This window comes from Pogona vitticeps, chromosome 4 (genome assembly GCF_051106095.1).
Source record: "Pogona vitticeps strain Pit_001003342236 chromosome 4, PviZW2.1, whole genome shotgun sequence".
Lineage (NCBI taxonomy): Eukaryota > Metazoa > Chordata > Lepidosauria > Squamata > Agamidae > Pogona > Pogona vitticeps.
The window spans coordinates 47,969,299-47,984,423 of record NC_135786.1 but is presented as its reverse complement, the minus strand read 5'-3'; the positions used below and the strand labels follow the sequence as shown (position 1 = coordinate 47,984,423).

The following is a 15,125-nucleotide window of genomic DNA, read 5'->3' as shown; positions in this document are numbered from 1 at the left end:
CAAGGCGATTCTGTGAGGGTTTTTTAAAAAAATATGTCGTGCCCTCCCCCCCCGCTAGTTGGTCGCTGGCGCGCCCTCTCTTCTCCGCTTCTTCGTCCTGCTGCTGCTGCTGGTAGTGAAGAAGGAGCCGGAGGGGGTCGTGGCCGGCGATGAGGGCTTATGCGCCCCTCCTCCTCGGAGCCCCAGCCGGGCTAAGGAAATTCCTGGGCGGCTTCCTCGGGTTCTTGCTCCGCTTTGCGGAAAATCTGATGCGGCCCAGCCTCACCCAGACTCTACTTCCAGCGGCCCCCAGGTAAATTAATTTTGAGACCCCTGCACTACACAGATTCAGATCAAATGAAAAGCACTATCACTCAGTATGTATACCTCTTGCTTGGATGCTAGCTAATCAGGCAACAGAAGGAAATGTATGAGTAATTTTTAACTAGAATATTAGCTGGAATATTGATTATGATGATCAGAAGCATTATTCATTGATGCAGATTATTACTGTAAACTGATTCATGTAAAGAGATGTTTTATAAAATGCATGCAGCAGCTGTAGCAGCAAGCTTTCATGGAGTAAACAACTAAAAAAACTGCTCCTGTATGACAGGTCATGGTGCAGCAAAAGCACTCAACTGAGCTAGCAAGACAGAAAAAGCACTAATTCAGCAAAGCTATGAATAAAGGATAACCTTGTAAAAAGCAGACAGACTATAATTTTGCTGTCTTGAATTACCAGAACTATATTATAAGGAAGCAGAGACAGACACATTTGCTTTGAAGGAATGAGTACTTTTTTTTTTGCCTGATTCCATTTTTACATTTGACAAAATAACTCATTTACCCACAATTATAGAGTGATATAATTTCTATGTCCACAGCTCCACATGTCAATCTTCTTTAAAGACACTTAAAGAAAGATCAGGAACTATTAAACATAATTTATTGTGTCTTCAGAATTCTAATAAGCAATGCTAGAACTATTTGCAGATTAACATATAGCAGAAATGGAGGAATGTTTTGTAAAAGAAATATATTTCTTAAAACCTCAAACAGACTGGATCACAATATCTGAAGCACTGCCTCCTCCTATACAAACTCGCCTCATCTCAGGTCTGCTTAGGAGTCCCTTTTCCAGATGCCCACACCTTGAGAGGCTAGGTATACGACTGGAAAAGGCGCTTTTCATACTCCACTTTTTCACAATAACTTTCTTTTTCACACTCATGCACACATTGATTAATGAGGTGGAATTTGAAAAGAAAGGTCAGTCTGTATCAGTGGTTCCCAACCTTGGGTCCCCACTCCCCAGATATTCTTGGACTACAACTCCCAGAAATCCTGGTCAGAACAGCTAATGGTGAAGGCTTCTGGAAATTTTAGGGGACTCAAGGTTGGGAACCACTGGTATATATCAACCACCTTACTGCCAAGCAACTGTGCTTAATACTGCTTTGATCATCACCATCAACATCTTACAACTGCAGAACTGGAAGGGACCCTCTGAAATGAATCATCTTATCCAGCCCCTGTCAAGGAGGCACAGGGGGACCAAATTCTCAATCTCTCTGCCTAAACCACTCAGCTATCCAGCAGTTCATCAAAGCAGAGAGATGGGACCTTGATAAACGTGATGGCAGGGTGACTACTTATGGTATATACTGTATCATCAAAAAGGTGGATAAAAAGGGCACTGAATAGCATAACGTTACATCTGTCAATATATATGTTTAGATGCAGAATTAGAAATTATTTATTTATTTATTTATTTATTTATTTATTTATTTATTTATTTATTTATTTATTTATTCATTCATTCATTCATTCATTTAATATCCCACCTATCTGGTCGGATCAGAACTATAACTATAACTTAAACAGAACTCCTTCCATATGAACCTACCCAGCAGTTAAGATCTAGCCAGGGGGCCCTTCTGAAAGAGCCATCCCTCAAGGAGGTAAGAGGGATGGCTCGTAGACAAAGGGCCTTTTCGGCAGCTGCCCCCCCCCACTATGGAACGCTGTCCTGAGAGACATTCGTCTGCTGACGACGCTGATGACATTTTGGCACCAGGTCAGAACCTTCTTGTTCCAGAAGGCTGTTAATTGAAATAATATCAACTGCGGGTCCTGATGGCAACTTTTAGAGTATATATTTTAATTGTATTTTAATTGTTTTATCTTTTTTTACTGTAGTTAAATTGCTGTCAGCCGTCCAGAGACCTTGGGGTAGTGTGGGTGGCATATAAGTTAAATAAATGAATGAATAAATAAAATAATAGATATAATTGAAGTGGAACTGCAGAGGCCAGACAACTCAGTATATCTACTGACTCTGGTGTCCAGATGTTAACTGACCGCTTGGCAGATATCCTTTGATTTGTATTCCTGTATTGAGAAGTGGGTTGGACTTGATAGCCTTGTAGGCCCCTTCCAACTTCACAATTCTATGATTCTACGACAATGTGCAATTCGAGTCCCTGACAGAGTCCTTATGTTTCATTTTAAATCACAGTTGGACTTAACAATCCTTCAAATGGAGAACGCACGTCTTCAAAAGAATGATTGACCAAAATCCTGTTGTTTAAAATAATAAATTGCATTAAAATAGGCCCACTGTATTAAGGGGGATTTGGTGAGTCACCTCCTCCAAAAGTTCCATTGATTCAAATGCTGATTTAGAGCAGGCCCACTGGAATCAATGGAACTTATAGAGGTGTTGACTCACTACATCCCCATTGAATCAATGGGATTCGTCGTCGTTTAGTCGTGTCCGACTCTTCGTGACCCCATGGACGAATCTAGTGTTATCAATGGGATTACACTAGAGCAATTTATCACACTGACAACAGGATTTTGGCCATTGTCTTCCAGCAGCTCTACAAATGGAGGAGCATCCTCACTGAAAGAAGTATGTGGCCACCCTATGGAAGAGTCATGTCCATGAAGCAAAACAACAACAACAACAAAAAACAAAGCATATTGGGCTGAAGTGGCACTCCGCAAAAGTTTGTGCCAAATGAAACCTGTTTAAGTCTTTAAGGCGGCACAAGCCACTTGCTTGTTTTCCCCCTGGGGAGCATAAGACTCTTTTAGGAAAGGCTGGAAAGCCAGCAAGTCGTTTAACCAGTATTGCTGCACCTCCATGGTCATTTGAAGGGAAGATACCTTTCACACAATGTATAAGCGACTCAAAAATAGGAAAGACGTCCGAAGCCTGCCTACTTAAAAGCCAAACTTCCTCAAAAAACCAGCATTCGGGGCGGACGATATGGTGAAACACGCCAGTATTTCGCTCTCAGGAAGTTTAACATGCAGCGTGTGTCCCATCCCGAGAGACAATTCATTTGCCCCTTCTGCACATTTTGGGCAGTATTTTTTTTTCCTTTCCCCTCCGGCCCCGACACGGCGAAATGGCCAGCGGTTTTGAGCGGCTTTCAACCTGAGGGGGTCGCTGAGGAAACGAATAATTGCCTTGCCGGGGCTGGGCTTTGGCTCCTTCCTCCGGTGTTTACCTTGAAGCAGCTCCTTGAGCTCCTGCCGTTCTTCGGGGCTGAAAGTGGGCTGCAGGCGCCGCGCTTGCTCCGAGCGCGCCCAAAGCCCGCGTCCCCCCCGCGCGGGAGGTTCCCTGTGATAGGCTCGAGCGAGCACCACGATCGTCAGGACCACCCCGCTGGCGCACAGCCCCAAGCCGGTCAGCCACAAGGCCCCCCGCACTCGGGAGCGGCCCGCCGCCATCTTCTCGCGACGCGATCTCGCCGGAACTCGGGGCGCTTCGGGAGGCCGACTCGTCCTGGCGCCAATCATTAATGGAGCTGGTTATTCATCACCGGCGCAGGTGGAGAAGGTTTCCGGACCGTCTCGCCCCGGGGTTTTTACTCTGAAGTTCCTCAGATTCAAAGGCACACCCCTGGGCTCCTGCGAAGATTGCATAAAATGGGACTTAATTCCCGAATATCTATGCATAAAATAGGAATGCAGGTGTACTTAGGACTGTGGCCTTCAGCTACAAGCATGATCATACTGCTTTTCTATGCTCATAATGTTATTGTCATTATATAATATTATTCGTATTATTTAAAAATTGCAGATGAGCAAGGTTTTGTACTTCACAGAATTCTTCCTTGTGTTGAGAACTGTGGAAGTATTGAAATGGAAGTATTTCTGGTCTAGTGCAGATAGAAGCCCCTTAAGCAGACTGTTCTTGGGCCCAAAGCTGTCCTTTACACTATTTGGAAGTAAATCCCTTTGAACACAGCAAGATTTGTTTCTGAGTAAACTTGCATGGGACTGAGCTTCACTGAAAATTGGAAATAGCTGCAGTGGTCTATTAGATAATAAAACATTTATATGTATGTTGGAACCAAAGTTTCCTGATAATGGATGTTGAACCAAAACAAATAAGTACTTGAGCTGTGGAAGCAGCGAAAAGATGCTTGAGCATGGTGAAAAAATCCCAGTACACTTTGTAACAGAAAGTTAAAGGAAAGCAGCAGATGGTCCTTATCATTCTGCTGTGTGTTAGTTTCTTTCTGTTCTTATCACAACTTTTGCATGCACCTTGCAGGTTAGTTATATACTTTGCTGCTGCTTCTCCCTTCGCCTTTGCTCTTACAGCATGCTGCACGTTGTTGTGATATAGCCCATTCACATGCACAGCCATGATTGGATGGGAGATTTTACATGATTCCATGTGGACAGGGACTCAGCAGGCAAAGCCCTCTCAATTCTTTATGTGTTAGCGCATGCAACATGACATATTTTGTTTATGCCTAAAGTGCCTGGGGTGTGTATAAAGGGGGCTGCAATAATTCATACTAGTCGTACCATGTTCCCTTTCCAGTGTGGTCATGTCATCGTATGGTCAAGGAGCACAGGCAGTGAGACAAACATACCATGAGGCCAGAACTTCAGACTGGGGTCTTGAGCTGCGTGTTCAGGGTCCATAGTGGTGTTTGTGTTGCTTTACCAGCATGTCACGATGGCATTTCAAGAACAGCAAATGAAAGTATATGTGTACCGGAGATATACTGAGATTTAGCATGAAATAGTACAATTTAGCTGTTGCATGATGAAAGCAAGGCTCTGATTGTGAGTTGGAGGGAACAGGTGAGCAAACCAAAGTACAAAATCAGGACCTGGCCAAGAAAAAGGTGAATACTTGTATAGATGGCAACATCCACTAGGGACATGTGTGAAATTTGTTGTCATAGCTTTTACCCTAGCCTTTTTCTACACTCTGACTTCAGCTTTTTAAGAGGGCAGATATTTATAAATCCCTTATGACCAGCACTTGCTAATCTTTCATGGTGGAAACTGTGGAACATGGCCTGTTGTACTGTGCATGTTATGAGGACTCCTGCAGTTTACTATTTTCTCCAATTTTAAGGTATTATCCAAGTAGACTTGACAAATTTTTTACTTCTCCGACTCCTCAGGGGAAATCACAGCCAAGGTTGCAAAAATTTTATGCAGCAGTGTATACAATAAGGAAATATTGCACTCACTAGATTACGAGTTTACACTTAATTATAATTTGATTTTAAATCTGGTTTGATTAGACTGTAAATATTATATGGTTTGCTATATTTTAATCTTGTTAACCTAATATGGCTGACCTATGGCCATAATAAAGTGTGTGTCATATCATGTCATAACAGCTCAAAATAGAACAAACTCACAGAAATTTTGAGACAGTGCATGCTAGGAAGCTGAATGTAAAAAAACAGAAGTACTGCATAAGAACATAAGAAGAGCACTGCTGGATCAGGCCAAGGGCCCATCTAGTCCAGCTTCCTGTATCTCACAGTGGCCCCAACAGATGCCTGTGGGGGCACATGAGACAACTAGATACCTATCTCCTGTTACCCCTCCCCTGCATTTGGCATTTGGAGGTACCTTCCTTTTAAGCCTGGAGATTAAACATCCCCATCATGGCTTGTAACCTGCAATTGACTTTTCCTCCAGAAATCTGTCCAATCCCCTTTTAAAGGCACTTAGGCCAGATGCCATCACCACTTCCTGTGGCAAGGCGTTCCACAGACTAACAACACGCTGGGTAAAGAAATATTTTCTTTTGTCTGTTCTCACTCTCCCCATACTCAATTGGAGTGGATGTCCCCTGATTCTGGTATTGTGTGAGAGTTAAAAGAGCTTCCCTCTATCCACTTTATCCATCCCCTGCATAATTTTATACGTCTCAATCATGTCCCCCTCAGGTGCCTTTTCTCAGTCTAGACTAAAGAGCCCCAAATGTGGTAGCCTTTCCTCATAAGTAATCATTTTAGTCACTCTCTTCTGCACCTTTTCCAGTTCCAGTATGGTTTTTTTTTTTTTTTGAGGTGTGGTGACCAGAACTTTGCAATACTCCAGGTGCGACCTTACCAGCGTTTTGTACAATGGCATTATAATGTTGGCTGTTTTATTTCCAGTCCCCTTTTTAATGATACCTAGCATGCAATTAGCCTTCACTGCCGCTGCACACTGGGTTGACACTTTCGTCGAGCTGTCCACCAGCACACCAAAATTTCTTTCCTACCTCACAGACAGCTCGGCACCCATCAGCTGATAAATAAAGTTCAGATTTTTTGCCCCAATATGTATTACTTTACATTTTTGTATATTGAAACACATTTGCCATTTTGCCGCCCAGTCTCCCCGTTTGGAGAGATCCTCCTGGAGCTCTTCACAGTCCCTTCTGGTCTTCACCACCTGGTGAAGCAGGTTGAAGTTCATCACGTTATCTCATTTAAAAGAAACATGGAAACACTGTAATTCATATTGGATCATTCCAAGACACAGATGTAGATAAATTGCAAGAAGGGAAACAAAACATTTAAAAAATAACAAATAGTAATGCCTGTCTCCATCTAATGTAACCCTTCTATTCACAGCTTGCCTGCAGGAACATACTCCTCAAAAATACTTGAACAAATAACTTTAGGATGGGTGTCCATTTTACTAAACAGGATTTATCTCAAAGAATCATGCATAGGATCAGACTTAAGTGACAGACTAGCTGGTGAAGAAATGTGTGCATTTCGTTGCAGATAATTATTGCACCATGTCAACAAATTGGTTAATCAATGTGCATGTGGTTGCCTAATACCAATAAACGTATTTGTGGAGCAATGTATGCTTCATGTGACAATGATTGCCTGCGCAAATTGAAGAAGAGTAAACATTTTTCTGTATAAGTCAGTGGTTCCCAACCTTGGGTCCCCAGATGTTCTTGGACTAAATCTCCCAGAAGCCTTTACCACTAGCACTGCTGGCCAGGATTTCTAGGAGTGTGCAGTCTAAGAACATCTAGGGACCCTGGCTTGGGAACCGCTGCTATAAGTAGACTGGGCAAGAAGGAGGGAGGCTCATCTCTGGATGCAGCTTCTCCTTTCCCTCCCCATGGATTCATGGCTCCCCAGTGCGTAGTTGCACATGTCATAATTTGGAGCATGTGAATGTGTGTGCATGTCCACATAGTATGGAAACAGCAGACTCTTCTGGAGGAACCCTGCAGTTCTGAATTTGTGACTAAATTACTGTTCCTAAATCATTCCTTCATCACAGGGACATTTTAAGTTTTCACAGTATTCAGACTACAAACATTAGCTGTTGGAAACAGTTCTCCTCCTGTTGAAAGGGGGTGGTTGAGGCAGTCTTCCATGTTCGTGAAATTAGAGTTCAAAGGCATCTCATGCTTAAGTCCTGGAGATCGATCATGAGGATTGGGATTTTTTGGGGGGGGGAAGACAATGGAATTCTTAGCTGATTTTTTTTTCTTGCTTGTGGACATGCTGGCTGAGCACTCATCTCTCTGTGTTCGAATAACATGTGCAAATTTTGGTCTCTGCCTCTGTCATGTTTAGATTAAGGTGTACATCAGCTTCTTCAGTAAAGGGGTGGAGCTAGGCAAAATATTTTTCTGGTTTAAAAAAATTTATTTAGAAATTGGTAGGGGTTATGAGCCCCCCCAAACAAATGTTCACAGTGATACTTGTAAAGATCAGCATTTTCATACAAACTTATATTCCCTCATCCTTCCATGTCATTTAGCTTGAATTGGAAATCTCAAGCTTTGCATTAACTTTGGAATGCTTTTAACCTTAAGTCATAGCTTTAAAGATTCAACACCTTTGAGGGTGCAAGACTGTATTAGGACAGAAAACTATCCAACATCAATAATAATTTGCATCATTCACATTTTTATATAAAAATTATTTTGCATTAACAAAATATAATTACAAAAGAGGCTCTATGTTAACTAATTAGGCAGGTCTGCCTAAGAGGTAGATTCTCTTTGTTATGTACATTAAAGAAAAACCATGCGTTTGAATGGCCTAAAACAGCTTGAGAAGAATCATATAATAAACCAAATGCTAGTTTTAAGCTTAAATTGCATGTAAGGTGATGCCTGTGCATGGAGTAAGTTGCATTCTAAATATATTTAACACAGTATTTAAGACATACAATTTCTCTGTATCCTCTTCTGTACACAATATGTATGGGACTGGCAATCAGACTCAGCTCCTTTCAGCCTGTATTTCCCAAAATGAACCCAAGCTGAACTTGTCATAAAAGTTTGGCTATTGAGAACAGGGACCTAAAGCACCAAATACTTTGGAAGTAGCTTTTCTTTTGAAATTCCTAAAGATGAGGACTAGTTAGAAAGCCATCAAGATAAATGAAAACATAGTATTTGGCTTCGTGTCCATTTAGAAGGCTGCATGCCAACTAAACTTCATTTTTCCATTCAAAGTACAGTACTGGGAAAGTATTTTGCATTTAGCTCCTATGGAAAGTAATAATCCCCCCCCCCTCCGTGAACAGAAGGGTTCCAAAACAGGAAAACTAAGGCAAGGGAGAGGACTAATGGAAAGGTAGCACTATCTTTAGGCCATCATTTGATGATGCTCAGTACCATAGCACATGTAATTTCTTAGTGCATGTTCTAAGAAATTATGGATAGTCACCAAATATGCATGGTGCATTTAGGCCACAAAAATTCAAGCAGTTTTGTGTGGATTTTACTAAGAAAAACAGAGAATGAGCTAGGCAGCATCATTTAGACCAGCTTACTTTTTGTGTGAAGTCTATAAAATTCAGTGCACCCTTTAGAAACAACTGTCCCCTTCAATATTCAAATTGCAGTACCGCAAGTGAGAGTTGTACCTGCCAGTCAACCAAACACTGTCTGTATTCTTGATGTTCAAGATGCTGGGAAGTTATTAAGTTATGCAGATGTATTATATGCAGTCTTGGGTTTGTAAGCATTGTTTGAAATATAGGAAGAAGGAAATGGGAATAAGAGAGAAGTAGTAACTGTCATGTACTCTTCTGCTCCTTCTGGACAGATAAAAGTATTCCCTGAGTTCCTCCTTCTGTTGCCCATGCGAGCTGCTTCAAGAATCTGTTGCTCTGAGTTTGATAAACAGTTCGGAATGGAAGGAGAGAATGCCAGGTAAGAGAGATGTCCCCACGCTGTAAATGTACCCATGGTCCTGTGCCAAAAATGCACAAAGTTGTTTTCCTTGCCTTCCTTCATATAGGAATATCACGGTCAAGATGTTTTCCATCTCACTAGTTTTCTCTTTGAATTCACAATGTAGTCTGTGCATCCGAATGAAAAATGCTTCCAAACATTTCCTAGAGAAAAAGGAGGATTTGAACAAATGTTATGGATGGTATGGAGTCAGAAATACACAGAGAGAAATGGTAAATGAATCCAGAGAAGGTAAATCACATTTTAGCCCTATTGATATCAGTGGGACTTTAGTTATTAATCACTTGTGCCATTGCTTTCAATGGGGTTGAAGCACAACAAAGTACAGAACCAATGTGTAAACAGAAAATTCTGATTTTTCATTTATTTCCATCCCTCTCCCACACTTTCAACTTACTTCTTCCAGGTTTTGGAATTCTGCACTACTATCTTCCAAGGATTCATCAGAGATAGAGACTTCTATCTGACTTGATCTCTGCACAACAAATGGTTAATATTACAAGCTATAAAACATGAAAATGATGAGTCAAAGTAATCAGTTATTTATTTGTTCAAGAGTTAACACAACAATAAGGAAAATTACCAAATAAAAATGACAGTAAGGTAAAAATTAGAAGCTATTACAAATATTGAGATAAGTCACCAGTATATCTAGCCACAAAAGTTTTGACCAATTATCATAGTTCAGGGCACAAGAAGTAATCCAAGATTGAGACTGAAGTAATATTTCAGATCTGAAGACATGTGGCATGTTTATAAACACACCTTGTTGTCCCTTCCTGTAATCTTACCTTATTTCAAACACCATGAAAACTTTCTGCATTTCATAAAGTTGTTGAAGGATATTGGCTGGAGTCCAGTAATAGGTTGCAACTAGAATAGGCTAAGTGGAACTTGCAGAGAGGTTGACTTGCCAAATTCCCTCTGATTCAGAGGACTTACTGTACTGTTGTATATGTATATTCAGGATTAACATGGCTAGAAACAAATGGAGGCACTTCCTAGCTGAACTGCTGTGGCTGCATTTTGTACCAATGTACTTGTGTTATTGTTCAGTCGTTAAGTTGTGTCCTCCAGCACCACAATTCAAAAGCATCAATTCTTCAGCAGTCAGCCTTCTTTATGGTCCAGCTTTCACTTTCATACATCACTACTGGAAAAACCATAGCTTTGACAATGCGGACCTTTGTTGGCAAGGTGATATCTCTGCTTTTTAAGATGCTGTACTTGTACCCAAGGCCTAAATATCTTACAAGAAAAGACTCATTACATTCTAAGAAATAGGTTCTATCAGTAGTTTTTTAATAGTGGAGTTTGGATGATGCTTTGTAGTGTATGGTGCTTCAGTGGCAATCACTAAAAGTTATTGTTAAGGTATAAAAGACACAAATATTCAGGTGTGCAATGTATGCTGAGCTTCTTAAAATATTTTTCTAGCCTTATATTTGTATCTCATGATCTTGACTCAACCTCACCATGGAGGAAGGACTTAGTCCTTTGCCCCACATCAGAATGATAACCAGATTGTTTCAGCAAATCTCTTAGAAGCAAATATAATTCTTACACAACAAAGATAAGGGGCTTCATCATGTCAGCTGAAGGCTGGGTTGACAAATCCTTTATCAAGTAGTGCAATGCAAATAAAGAAGTAAGAAGCAAGACTATCCCATGACCTTGATAACTGAGTGCAACATCGCCCTTTTTACAATTACTGTATGTGTTTCCACCAGTTTGTTGTGGTGTTTGCTTTGGATGCTAATTTCCAGGCTCATGATGCAACAAGTATGACTTGCAAATCCAAATGAACCATTGAGATCACACCCACAAGCGGAAAAGAGGTCATCCTACCTCTTTTCAAATACAGCATTTTCAAGGGTTCCCTTTATATATTCAGCTTTGTCATATACTGTAAGATAATCAGTATGCAGATGACATTGAGTTCTGCTTGTCTTATTGATCAGATTCAGATAAGTGGTAGGACATGTTTAATCTGGACTTGAAATAAATAATGAACTGAGTGAGGACCACCGAACCAAAGTTCAATCCCTGTAAGACTTATGTTTGACTGCTGACAAGTTTGTTTGACCTGGGAAGTCAACTGATACAGTTCTGATTGTGGCACATGCCTACCACTGGACCTTAGAGGACGACACCTGCTCCCCAAATATTTTTGTTCTAAAAAAGGTTATTTTCACTTTTAATGGCCAAGTTAAAAAATAATTACAATTTTTAGAGCAGGTGCGCTAAGGGGTATTGATAGCCATCCAAATATGTCAAAATTACTTGGAGCACAAAGGGACATTCTGAGCAATTTCTTTTTAAAAAAAAAGCTTTGGTGAGGTGGGATGCTGGATGCCCCAGGAGCACTGGGTAGTGCAGTTGGGCCTTGTGCCTCCTGGGATACATTTTGCCCACCATTGGACTAGCACAAGCATTTCAGATTCATTGCCACATCCCTACAAATACAGGGATATAATAACAAAGGGACTTCTGCAAAGGCTTCAAGAAAGAAAGAAAGAAACAGAAAAGCACAATGATTTCTGTAATGGCATGTCTTCCCAGACATTATTTCATTCAGATGAATCAAGAATACATGATTGTTTGAACACCCCAAAACACATGGTCCAGATGTTACCAGAAAGTAATTTGATAGTGGCTACTGTTTCCCATTTTATGAATAAACAAATAACATGCCAGTCATCTCTGGATATGCCACATTGTTAGCTGATAGCTCATTTCCTGCGTCCTATGTACCATACAGGATTTAATTTCCATCTTTTCTACTCAGTGTTTTTAAAATGGTTTTTAAGGCATTTCCTCATTACACTTAGCCTGGACTGTCAACATAAGTGTATGTTTTATCATTATTAGTAGTATAATTAGGTCCAGCGGATTGGCAGAAAAAGTAAGCCATGGTCTTCTCTCAAGATGTTAGCTTAGCTAAACTAGGTAAACAGTGCTGTTGAGCAAACACAGCCATAGGAAAGATTAGCAAAATGGAGTTTGAACAGTAAAGCAGGATGAGAGTGCCTGTGCTGCAGTAAAATCATCCCTTTCCTTTCATATCACATGCCGTTAAATGCACCTTTGCCATGCATTTGTGCATCCATTTTTGTTCCATTACTTTTAATCCTTTCTACAAATAAAGAGCTGTCCATTAACTGCCAGCATACATTGATGTTTATCCATTGGCCAGTCCTTTATGGTGTAGCCTCTGACTTCCTCTTCTCCACTTGTTTTAGTAGAAAGAATGTTAGCATTCATTTTGAATACATAAGCCAAACACTGTTGTATCACTTACAGTTGTAATCACTTACTTGGCTTGAAAATGGGTGACAATGTCTAATGACAAGAGGAGATTATTAAGATCGATGGGGTTTCTAGCACACAAGAGTGGGATTGTGAGTCTGTTGGTGATGAAGAATAAAATAAAATAGGGAATGTACCTAGCTGCATATGATGTTCTAAGTTAGCCAATCTGCTCAAGACAAGGTCTGAAATTAATATGGGAAATATGAAACATAGATGCACCTCCACCAGTATTAATAGCGAAAAAAGAACAATACATACCTGGTCTAACGCAGAGCGATATACAGCTTTGTTGCCATTTATTGTTGCAAACATAACAGCGTCATGTATGGTCACAAAGAGATGACTAGGCTCAAGGCCTCCTTCTTCAAAGACTCCTCCAGTGCGAATGTCATCATAAACTTGGGCTAACAAAGAAGATAAAGATACATTGCATGACTGAAGGCAAGGACTGTCTGTTGGAAAGCAATCACTTCTACTGGGATGTAACCATTTGCTAGATTTCCTGGAGAAGACAACATCACGTGGAATGTCCCATTGCTCATGCACTCCAAGCAAGGCATTTTGTTAGCTGCCTTTAAAAGTAACTTGTTGCCTTTTTGTCACATTGCATGTTATTGTTTAATTTTAATTAAGATGAGTTAGATTTGTTCACTTGAAAGTAAGGACCCTTTGCTGCTCGGAGCAGGGCACAATCATGTCTCTATCTTCTCTATCAGTGCTAACATAATGCCAGAAATGTGGGAGGCAGCCACCCACCACCTCCAGGGATGACTAAACATCTCACTAACAGAGCAACAAAACATTCTAGGTACTCAAGGAAAAGACTGCTTCCCACACTTCCAGGACTGTATAGCTGTCAGGGAAGGGAGGAAGGCAGGCTTTTATGTTGTTTTGAGCAGCATGGCACCCTTATTTTCAATTTAAAAGTAGAAAAGATCTACATATTAAGCAATTAAAAGTAAGCACTAATAAATATTATACATAATTGTAATGGTATTTCATTCATTTAGAAGTGGTGGAGTTCATTTCTGTTACAAAAGTAAATATGTTACCCTCAGAAAAGTGATGAGTAATTCAAATGATGTTACTTTTTAACACATTGACTGAAATTCTGTTGCTTAGCTTAGTAAGTCAGAATTAGAGTAGGCCCATTGAATCAATGGAACTTACAAATCCCCACTGATTCAATGGGCATACTCCAATTGTGACTTACTACTCTAAGCAATAGAAATTCAGCCATTCTGTCCAAGCTCTGGAAAAAAGTTGTGCAATACCCCTTGCCTGTTGCAGCAGGCCTATGGAGCACAAAAGTCAATGTACTGTATCTAAAATTCACCAAACACAGTACAATTCAGAGAGAATCTCAAAGATGAGTTTTGTCACTTTTCCAGGCTGAAGTTTCATAACCAGGAGTAAAGGAGCTGCTGGTTGGGAAATGGTCTTGTCAAGTACTGTGAATATAGTTGGCTTGTATACAACAGATTTTTTTTCCTGGGATGATAAGTGATAGAAACAAAGGAACAAAATGGTTCTGAAAATCTTGGGAGAAGGATTTGCACAGTGACTCTGAAGGGTGAGGGAGTGGGAGAGAACAACATTGCCTATTTGCTATGTTGCCCCCCCCATGTGGATAGACAGCAAGACGCACTCCCCCCCACACACACCCATACTAGATGTCCAAAGTATCCATGGATCCTTGTGATTCTACTTTTATCCTACAGAAGGAAAGGATTAATTTTGTAGTGGAAGGAATTTTCTTCTGGAGGAAAATCAGGAATGTTAAGATACTGAAGGGACTGTTTAACCATTGTTCCTTTCACTTGTCTTACGAAAACCATCCTCTTCACTTGCTTTCACAGCTTTCTGAAAGGGTAGAGCATATCAACGGGGGGGGGGGGAAAGAGAGGAAGCATGGAAATCTCTGAAATTACTCTGCTTTGTGAAAAATAAAACAAAACATGTGTCTGTCACGCAGAGGACATCACATGCAGCATCATCTTTCTGGATACCATTAACTGTGTTTCTCCCATGTGATACAAAATATCTATTTAAAACCATAGGCTGTGTTGAGCAATGATGGATCTTTGTACTACTGTACTAATGTGAGACTACTGTCAATGTATCACCTTTGGATTTTATTTATTTGTTTCATTAATCATCAACGTTCCCCCTAAAAGTGATTCCAAGAATGTTATTAAAGTTGGTACAAATAAAATATGAATATCAGAGCTTGGAAAATTACTTTTAAAATAATAATTAATTATATTGTTTTTTAAAAATAAGCTTTTTTATGTTCTACTTTTTAAATAAACTGCTATGTTACTCATTA

At 40.3% G+C, this 15,125-nt stretch overlaps 2 protein-coding genes and 1 long non-coding RNA gene across 4 annotated transcripts in view; 1 reads left to right on the top strand and 2 right to left on the bottom strand.

The window, feature by feature from the left end:
* Positions 1-3,792, bottom strand: part of PM20D1 (peptidase M20 domain containing 1) — a 24,902-nt gene extending 21,110 nt beyond the window's left edge. The window contains exon 1 of the mRNA XM_020797756.3: positions 3,501-3,792. Coding sequence (XP_020653415.3) covers positions 3,501-3,792 — 292 coding nt within the window. The remainder of the gene's footprint in view (positions 1-3,500) is intronic.
* On the top strand, positions 3,687-15,125 carry LOC140706577 (uncharacterized). Its single transcript, XR_012086292.2, has 4 exons — positions 3,687-3,823; positions 9,336-9,442; positions 9,591-9,715; positions 9,891-15,125. It is a non-coding gene; the product is annotated as an uncharacterized LOC140706577 (long non-coding RNA).
* The window catches only part of SLC26A9 (solute carrier family 26 member 9), a 48,376-nt gene continuing 42,811 nt past the window's right edge, over positions 9,561-15,125 (bottom strand). Inside the window, exons 18-20 of one of the 2 annotated variants that reach the window (XM_020797776.3) lie at positions 13,055-13,200; positions 9,882-9,959; positions 9,561-9,627 (exon numbers count right to left, since the gene is read on the bottom strand). In XM_020797776.3, the coding sequence (XP_020653435.3) occupies positions 9,580-9,627; positions 9,882-9,959; positions 13,055-13,200 (272 nt within the window). In that variant the 3' untranslated portion in view covers positions 9,561-9,579. Of the gene's footprint in view, positions 9,628-9,881; positions 9,960-10,005; positions 13,201-15,125 lie in introns of those variants that run through there. The other variant, XM_078391867.1, reaches the window with a different exon arrangement.